Source organism: Eptatretus burgeri, chromosome 5 (genome assembly GCF_056783735.1).
Source record: "Eptatretus burgeri isolate ZD-2024b chromosome 5, Ebu_testis_v1, whole genome shotgun sequence".
NCBI classification, from domain to species: Eukaryota; Metazoa; Chordata; class Myxini; order Myxiniformes; family Myxinidae; genus Eptatretus; species Eptatretus burgeri.
Window position 1 is genome coordinate 63177998 of NC_140965.1, and position 10483 is coordinate 63188480.

General features: G+C 35.9%; 1 protein-coding gene across 1 annotated transcript in view; it reads right to left on the reverse strand.

The window, feature by feature from the left end:
* Positions 1–9898: 9898 nt before the first annotated feature.
* The window catches only part of LOC147026551 (uncharacterized), a 2187-nt gene continuing 1602 nt past the window's right edge, over positions 9899–10483 (reverse strand). Inside the window, exon 2 of the mRNA XM_085882049.1 lies at positions 9899–10483. This exon is cut by the window's right edge and continues 799 nt beyond it. Coding sequence (XP_085738175.1) covers positions 10197–10483 — 287 coding nt within the window. The 3' untranslated portion in view covers positions 9899–10196.

The following is a 10483-nucleotide window of genomic DNA, read 5'->3' on the forward strand; positions in this document are numbered from 1 at the left end:
CAACTATTTTGTGATACACAGAGATGTAAAAAGAAATCAAATCCTATAACTTGTATTCTTAGTGATAATACGGATGATATACCGTCTCCCCAAGATTTGGATAAATCAAAAAAGAACCTCGTTATCTTTGATGATTGTGTTAATGAGAGAAACCAAACGGTAATGGACAGCTACTACACAAGAGGGAGACATTCTTCTTGTAATTGTATTTATCTTAGTCAATCGTACTTTCAACTTCCTCGTCGTTCCATCAGAAACAATGCTAATACTTTTATTTTATTCAAGTTAAATTCAATAGATATCAATAATTTTTGGAGAGATAATTGTTCTACATTATGTAGTAAAAAGAAATTTGAGGATTACATGAAGCACACGACTGAAAAATATAAATATATTGTTGTGAAACAAGATGAGATATTAAGGGATATATTTTTTGTTTTATAAACAATTACATATATAAATGACAACTATTATTATAAATCTTGTGGGTAAATCTGCTTCTGGAAAAAACTTTCATAAATCAAGGTTCTTGTGTAGTACAAATGAGAATATTGTAAATTTACTTAAAAAACACCCCGTGATACGAATTGTATCAACAACAACAAGAGCAATAAGACCTGGAGAAGTAAAAGGTGAAGATTATCACTATATTTCAGTGGAGGAACATATGCGATTGAGGAATGAAGGACAAATATTTGAGGAGGTTTCTCTTGGTACAACAAAATATTCACATTGTAAGAGTGAGTTAAGGAAACTAAAATCTGGTGGTGTTGGGATATTAGAAACTAATCCAGAAGGAACGAGACAAATTATTAAATATCTGAGCGGAGTGAAGATTTTATCATTCGGTTTTGATGTTGATGAAGAAACTCAACGCAAACGTATGAAAAGCAGAGATGCAAGTATTGGTGAAGAAGAAATTACAACTCGCATTAATGTTAATAAAGAATTTGATGAAATATTTAAAGAAAAGGATTTATTTGAACACATCTATTTGAATGATGAAGAAAAGAAAAATTTCCCTGTTGATCTTTACAATTCATTAAATTATATTTTACGATAAATAAATGGATGCAAAAGAAAGAGCAAGAAGATTTAAGGAACATCAAGAGTTGGTTTCAAAAGTTGTAAAACAACAGGAAGACATAAAGAAGAAACGCAGACAGAAACTAACGGGCGAAGAAGCATTTGAAAAAAAACAAGAGAAATTTTTTAAACCACTTTTAAAAACTTCCCAAGAAAAAATGAAAGATGTTTCCACAGTTCCCACAGTAGAATATACTCCTAAAAAACTTCAAATGTTAAAAGATTTCAGTCAAATGACGGAGGAAGAATTAGAGCATTTAGGAGAATTAGAATATGATGATGAAGGTTTATTTCAACAACTGGAAGAGATTAATCAACCCCCTGATTATATTGTGAATGCTGTTCAAAACAATGAATATTCAGCGGATTCAAAAACCAAAGCAGGACTCATTCCAACAGAACAACCAGCAATATTTCATCTTGTTCAAGAAAAGGTATTGATATTTAATGATGAATTAAGGTTCTTAGGTTCTGCTCAACCCCCTGTTAAACTAACTCCGAGATTAATGTTTCTTCTCACAAAAGATGGAAGACAAGGTTCAACTGTGAGGGATGAATCAAAGTATATTGATGAACCATTGAATATGGAAAATAATGATGATAGAGTATATATTGATCTGATGAACACTCTAAATTATAAGGTTATTCTTTCTGGTAAAAGTAGGAAGAATGAGAAGGAGAAACACATTATTCAGGCTTTAAGTATCCTTGGTTCAGGTGTTAGTTTTCTTCCAAATGACCCATCGCAATTAGTTAATAGACTGTTGTTGTTGTTCGGCAGTAAGAAGGCTGGAAATAACAATTGTTTTAATGAAGCATCAGACATTTTAGACCAGTTGATGAACATGAAAATAATTAATAAATCTCAATATAAAGACATTTTATCTCATATTAAATAAGATGAGAAGCACAATCCTTAGTTTCAATTTCACAACAAGCGACCACACATCTTCATTCCCATACCCACTACAACTTGACACAACAAAAGAATATGAGGCATCTTTATTGTCCATGGAAACTTATAATACCTTATTTAATATAACCGAGAAAAATGACAAGTTTAGTTATAATCCGGGAAGTGGATACAAAACGATAACAGTCTCACCCGGAGCATATGAGATTTCTCAAATATCTTCCGAAATTGCTCGTCTTATGAAAGAACAGAGTGATGAACCAAAAAATATTGTTATAAACATTCAAAAACATACTTCAAAATCAACGATTAAAGTTAAAAATAACTACAAGGTTGATTTCACAATTGATAATTCATTTAGAGAGTTATTGGGTTTCTCCTCAAAAAAGATTGAAACTAATGGGACGTTTTACAGTGATAATGTCATTCAAATATCCTCAGGAATAAATTCGGTGTTAATTCACTGTGATTTGATTGATGGTGCTTATAATGATGGAAAAAAACAAATACAATATTTTCATTCAGCGCATACTCAACCCCAATTGGTTATAAATTCAACATGGAACCCAAAAATTTGGTTTATCTACCTGTGTCAGGAAAAACCTTACACAGAGTAAATTTTACGATAACCGACCAAGATAATCGTGTGATTTCTTTTCATGGAGAAGTTATATCTATCAGAATTCACCTACGTGAAGTTTTCCAATAAATAAATACGATGGTTATTGTGAGGAAACACGAGTTGGGAAAATATAAAATAATTACAGGGGATGGGATGTTCCTTTCCCCAGAATACAAGGGTGAAGGTATGTATCTTGGTAGAGGATACTATAAACCTAAGAGACAAAGGGGTGTTGGACATCAATTTCGAGGAGATGGGATAATTGATACTCTCATGGGTATTGGTTCAACTATTCTTAAACATAAAGATCTAATTGGTTCAACTGCTTCTGCTGTGGGAAATGTCGCAGGTGCTGAAAGAGTATAAAAGATGCTCAGAAAGAATCTCATAAATTACAAGCAATAAAAGAAATTAAGAAAGGCAAAACTCAGTTGTCCCCCCAAGAACGAGAGAAAATAATTCAAATACTTGGATCAGGGTTTCAAAAGTTTTGACATCTTTTTTCCTCAATAAATACAAGTATGGAAGCAATTGATAGTATCTATGATTTGGATGATACTATTATTATCTCAAACTCCACTAAAAAAGAAGATTACTTCAAGGTAAATGCAATAACTGGAACAGACTGGAATACGAATGGTACAAAAAGTTTTGAAATAAATAATCAACAAACCTATTTGAATCTCTCCGAAAGTTTTTTGTTGTGTAAATTTAAATTCACTAAAGCTGGGAATAACACAAACGCTACACTTGTAAATGATTTCTTCTGGAAAATGTTTGATAGTGTGCGTTTGTATATTGGAACACAAGAAGTTGAAGCAGTTATGTCTCTGCTGTATCTGAAATGATAAAATTTACACTCTATACATTCAGTGATAGAATGGGAAAGGGGTCTGTCGAAGGTTTTATTCCTGAAATGTCAACGGGAACAAACACAGACCCTGGATATACACAAAGGAAAGGAATGTATAATGATGATACAAAAGCAGAAAATAGTTTTACTGTGGCAGTTCCTCTTAAAGGTATATTTGGATTTTGTGATCATGATAAAGTTCTGTATGGTCTTAAAATTAGATTGCAACTACAGAGGAATGATAATGAAAATCGATTGCTTTTTGGTGTTGGTAGTGCTTTTGGTGAACAGAATAAATTTGTAATTGAGGAGATGAGTTGGTATATCAGCGAATATACTCCTAATCTTAAAACAGAAGAGATGTTGAATCGAAGACTTAACTCAAAGAAACCACTCAGTGTATCATACCTCAAAAGAAGATGTCAACACGTTAAACTCAATCAAACTACTTACACGTGGAATTTGGGTGTTCTGGAAGGAAAGCCACGATATCTGTGGATGATTTTTAAAAAGCCAGATGGTGATACTGCGACTGATAAGAATAATGCATTGAGTGATAATGCTAAGGTGAAACAACTTCGCGTTTCTCTAGATGGAACATTTTATCCACGAGATAGATTGGAAATTAATTGGGAAAAAAATGATTTTGCTGAAGCATACAAGTCTTACCAAAAGGTGTGTGAAAGTAATGGAAATAAAGAACCTATTTTGGATATGACAGCATTTAAAAGTTTGTATACAATCTATGCGTTTGACCTGAGCGCTCAAAAGGAAACTATAAAGTCTAATCGAGTGGATACTTCCCTATACATTGAAAGAGGAGAGAGTGAAGAAGTTGATACATATTGTTTGCTTTTGGAAGAAACAGAATTGCAGATTAATACAGATAATGGTGTGATGATTAGTCTCACATAAGTTTTTGTTAAATAAATGAGTGGCAAAGTACCAACTGGGGTATATGTTAATCAAATCAATCTTCATAAACTATCATCTTGTGTTCAAAATCAAAAGCCTTGTACGATTAACGTTAATACAATTCAGAGAAAAGGAGCAGTAAGAATTGATGTTTTGCTCACAAGAGAACAGGTTAAAATCTTGAATGACACTGGCTCACTTAAAATTAAAATGACAAAACCAATGTTGAAAAAATATTCAATAAGAGAGACGAGTGGAGGATTTCTCCCATTTCTAATTCCTTTATTTGCTGGTTTAAGTGCGGTTGGAGCATTGACGGGTGGTATTTCAACAGCGGTGAAAACTGCCAACGAAAGGAAGGCTCAACTCCAGGCTCAAAAAGAATTGGAAAGACATAACAAAGAGTTGGAGAAACAAATTAGTGGAAGTGGTGTAATTGTAGATTTTGCTGAAAAACTTGAAGGTCTGCCTGATAAAGCGAGATTGTTAGTCGGAGATATGCTTTCTTCTATTGCACAAGCAGGTGTAAAATTAACGAAAAGAGGTAATGGATTATATCTTTCTAATAAATAAATGAGCATTGATGAGTGGTTGGAAAAATTTGGAAAGAATCAGGTCAGGTCAGGTATGGGAGCATGTGCCAGAACAGCGCGTCGCTGCGTCCACTTTCCGCCGGTACTCCAGGGGCCTCCGTCTGGCCATCCCCCAGGCAGATGCCAGGCCCATCCCCATCTCCTTGAGATGATGGTCAACCTGCTGCAACCATGAGGCACGTGGTCGGCCCACTGGCCTCCTCCACTCATGAGACTCCCTCGCTGAGAGAATCTGGTGAGCAGGATCAGCGTCAGGAAAACGAGCCACATGTCCATACAGCCGCAGCTGACGCTCACGGACTATGCAGGTAACAAATCTCATCCGAGTCTCTCTCAGCAACCGCTCGTTGGACACAAAATCCGACCAGCGATAGCCAAGGATTCTCCGAAGAGACCTGGTACCAAAGGAATTAAGTCTCCGTCTCAGATCCTTGGTCAAAGTCCAAGTCTCGCACCCATAGAGCAAGACTGGAAGTACCAAGGACCTGAAGACTCGGACTTTCGTCCTCCCGCACAGGTACCGGCAGCGCCACACCCCATGATCCAGTGAATCCATGACTCCCCAGGCCCGACCCAGACGTCTATTGACCTCCGGCTCACAACCTGCGGAGACATGAATATCACTGCCAAGGTAAGTGAATCTATCCACGACCTCAACATCCTCACCACAAACAGACACAGACAGGACAGCAGCATCCAAGATGTCACCGAAAGCCTGGATCTTTGTTTTGACCCAAGAAATCCGTAATCCCAACGGCTCCGACTCCTCATTCAGCACCTCGAGGGCCCCCAAGAGGATGTCTAAAGTCTCCGCAAAGATGACTGCATCATCTGCAAAATCAAGGTCCGAGATCTTGACATTGCCAAACGATGCACCGCAACTTGATCTCTCCGACATCCTCCCAAAAATCCAGTCCATACAAGTGCTGAAAAGTGTGGGGGCAAGTACACACCCCTGACGAACTCCAGTAACAACTGGAAATAAGTCAGAGATGGTACCACCACACTTCACAGCACTCTCAGTACCAGAGTAGAGTTCAGACATCAGATCGATCAGTTTTGGTGGCACCCCACGAAGACCAAGAATCCTCCAGAGGACATCCCGATTCACTGAATCGAACGCTTTACAGAGATCAACATAGGCTGCAAGCAGCCCCTGCCGAAACTCTCGTCTGCGTTCGGTGAGGACACGAAGTGCAAGGATACGGTCAATCGTTGACCTCTTTGGTGTAAAGCCTGACTGCTCTGGACGCTGGTGCTCAAGCAGATGGTGGCGAACCCTATCAAGAATTATCCGAGCAAAGACCTTGCCCGGCACTGAGAGCAGCGTCACCCCTCGGTAGTTGTTGCAGTCTTGGCGATCACCCTTCCCTTTCCAGAGAGGGACAACAAGGCCCCTCTTCCAGTCAGTTGGGATGATGCCTGTGTTCCAGGCAGAGCACAAAACTGCATGCAACGACGCGAGTGCAGCATTTCCACCAGCCTTGAGAAGTTCGGCATGGATGCCACAGATCCCTGGAGCTTTGCCCCGTTTCAACTGGTTCACCGCAGCACCTTATTCCATTCGATGCATTGGAAAGAATACAACATCAAATTTACAACTTGTCAAATATTGTAAGAAATTAAAAATTCATAATGTGGTTATTTGTATGAGAGATGAATTAACAAATGTGCCAAAACATACAAAGAATATTATTATGAACTGTGAAGATAATAATGGGAACGGTTCTCATTGGGTTTGTATTTTTAATAGTCAAGACAAATATTATTTTGATAGTTTTGGTCTTCCACCACCTGTTGAAGTCATAAAATTCTTACAGAATGGTGTTTACCAAACATTTCAAGTCCAAGAATTAAATTCCAAGTGTTGTGGTCAATTATGTCTATATGTGTTATTTCAACTCAACAAAAATAAAAATTTTTATGATATTATTTTTAATCTAATATAAATGACTTATGTTGGTAAAGATGGTTCTATCTTTGGTGTATCTCAAGAACTGGATATTGATTTATCAAATTATTACACAAAGGCACAGGCTGAACGACATAAATATAATATAACCAAAAATATTAACATGAAAAATGCTTATAAATTAAAAAATTATCCAAGCCCGACTGACGCGAATGACTTGGTGAGATTAAGCGATTTATCACAATATATATCCTTAAATAAAACGGCTGTGTATTCCAAAGATACAGAAGTGTTGATATTATCTCCAGGTCATACAGAATTCACAGTTCGAATTAAAATAAATTTTTATAAAGAAGGGCGTATCGTTTGCATGAGAATAGAACAATGGGGGTATGATATGAATGATTTAGGGTATAATTGGTCATTTAAAATTAACCTCGAAGACCTGGAACAATTAAATCAGTCTCGTAAGGAAGAATATTATCCACTTGGTATCGAGAATGAGTTTTGTGGAGCCACGATTAGTAAACAACAAATAAAAGAATTTAATAAGGGTAAATATAATAATGGTTTTGCCCTTGTTTATCTCATGAAAACAGAAAAAACAGGATTATATATAATAAGTAAGGAAATACAAAATGATTTAACTATGGGAAGATGGGGAGGTGTTTCGTGCCATAATATTATTCTAACATATATTTCTAATACATAAATGACAGCAAGAAGGCTTCAAGAAAATTATCATTTCTGTGTCCAAGCATACCTTCAAGAAAAGGGTATTCGGTATTTTAATAAATATGTTCTACAACATAAGAATGAGGTATTTTCAATAAAAGATTGGCATTATTCTGATGTTGATAAACCGACAACTTTAGATTTAATTAGAATGTTAAATAATGAAAAAATTATAAAGTTAAGAAAAGGTAAGGCTCTTTTAGAAATTCAAAAGAAATTTTATTGGTTTCCTGTTGTAAAAAAAATTATTTTGGATACAGGAATAACAAGAAATCCTGATGAATGTATGTATAATATTCTATGGGGTGTAAGCGATTCAAGGATAGTAAGGGATGAGGAAGGAGTTGAAGAAGAGAGGGAAGAGGAGGAAAAGGAGAAGGAGGAGAGGGAGAAGAAAGAGAAGGAGGAAAAGGAGAAGAGAGAGAGGGAGGAAAGAGAGAGAATAAATAAATATCAAAATATGGAAACCAGTGAGATTCAAAAAAGAATAGGGGTATTACAGAAAATAACTCAACCCACCGAGGAGGAATACAAAGAATTAACAAGTCTATTTGCAATACTTTCGACAAGACTATTAAAATCCATATCTTATCGATTTTAATTCAAGTTTTTCATTTTTTTTTTTCTTAAATAAAAGGATGGGAGAGTGAAGGCATTTCTAAGGATTCTTTATGTTTTAAAAATTATGATTCAAATGTGCATGTTGGAAACTAAAAAGGTTTTTGCACTCTGCAGGAATTTTTCTCATAAATAAATGAGTTATTGTCTCAAATGTAAAAAGAAAACTAATACGAAAAATATTTCTTATATTAAAAGTAAAAATAACAGGGTAATACAAAAAGGTATATGTTCGGTGTGTGGTTCAAAAAAAAATCAATTTATCTCCAAACACAAACTCGGCGGAGATATACAAAAGTTTTTATCAGGAAGTAAATTTACAACTACTGGAATACCAGGGGAATTACATCTACCAGGGTATTCTTTCTGTGGTCCAGGCACAAACTTGGATAAAAGATTAGATGAGACAGACAATCCTAAATCCTGGAGTCAGCCTATCAATAGAGTTGATGAAGTGTGCATGAGACACGATATTGATTATGGGAATACCACAACGTTGGAAGAAAAGCATGAAGCCGATAGAGAAATGTTGTATAATTTGTCTCTGATACAAAATCCAACCTTGAGAGAAAAAGTTGATCGGTTCATTGTGAAGAAGATGATCAGTGCTAAATTGAAACTTGGACTTGGAAATTCAAAAAACTTATAGGCTCTAATGATGCCATTAAGACTGAAGAGCAATTAGCTGATGAATTACATAAACCAATATTCACAAAGTTTCAGAGAAGGAAAGTTTATTCCAAGGAAGTTGATTATATCTGGTCTGCTGATTTGATTGAACTCAATAATGATAAGGGGTACAAGTATGCTTTAACTGTTATTGATTTGAGGAGTAGATATGCGTGGGTTGTCCCTTTAAAAAACAAAACAGGTAATACTCTTATGTTAGCTTTTCAACAGATATTTAATAAAAGTAAGAGAAAACCTAAAAAATTGTGGACTGATGAGGGTAGAGAGTTTTATAACAAGACATTTATGAATTTTCTAAAAAATAACAGTATTACATTATACAGTACCTTTAATGAAGGGAAGGCAGTTGTTGTTGAACGTTTTAATCGTACCTTAAAAGAGAGACTATATAAAAAAATTCACACAACTCGGTTCACAACAATGGTCATCTTTTATTGAGGATATTGTGAATAAGTATAATGACACGATTCACACGTCAACAAATATGAAACCATCAGAAACATTTACAAAATTAAAATATGAAAAAGAGATTAATGTCAGAAAACCTAAGTTCAAAGTTGGTGATATCGAAAGAATATATAGGTGGAAATCTCATTTTGAAAAGGGTTTTACTGAACGAGGGACGAAAGAACTTTTTAAAATTGTTGATGTAATAGATACGGTTCCTTGGACTTATAAAATATATGATTTGGAAGGGGAAGAGATTTTAGGTTCATTTTATTCACAGGAATTACAAAAGACAAAACTAAGCAGATAATATCCATGGTAGCAATGGGTTGTCCCTTCACTCCCTCCGACTATACACCTTTGTAGACACTAGAGGAACAAGTCCGAGGTGTATTACAGTATATAATGTGTGTCAAGGGGGACGTTCTTGGATCTGTGAACCCCAAACACAGAATCCTCAACTGAATAGTCAAGGCTTAACTTTTGTTTGTTGGTGTGTGTGTGTGTGTGTGTGTGTGTGTGTGTGTGTGTGTGTGTGTGTGTGTGTGTGTGTGTGTGTGTGTGTGTGTGTCAAGGGGGACGTTCTTAGATCTGTGAACCCCAAACACAGAATCCTCAACTGAATAGTCAAGGCTTAACTTTTGTTTGTTGATGTGTGTGTGCGTGTGTGTGTGTCAAGGGGGACGTTCTTAGATCTGTGAACCCCAAACACAGAATCCTCAACTGAAGAGTCAAGGCTTAACTTTTTTTTGTTGGTGTGTGTGTGTGTGTCCCAACCCTCACATTCAAAATCTCAACCCCAACCCTCACATTCAAAATCTCAACCCCAACTCAATCCTCGCCCAACACAATGTCTTTTTCAAAATGAGATTTCCACCTATATATATATTTTTTACGTTTTTTTTTTTTCTCTTCTTCCAATTCTGTCTTTTAAGGCTTTCAGGTTTGATGACGTAGAAAGGGGGAGTAAGCCTGCACTTTCTTCCCAGAACGAACAATGTATTTTTTTTATGTTTTTTTCTCTTCTTCCAATTCTGTCTTTTAAGGCTTTCAGGTTTGATGACGTAGAAAGGGGGAGTAAGCCTGCACTTTCTTCCCA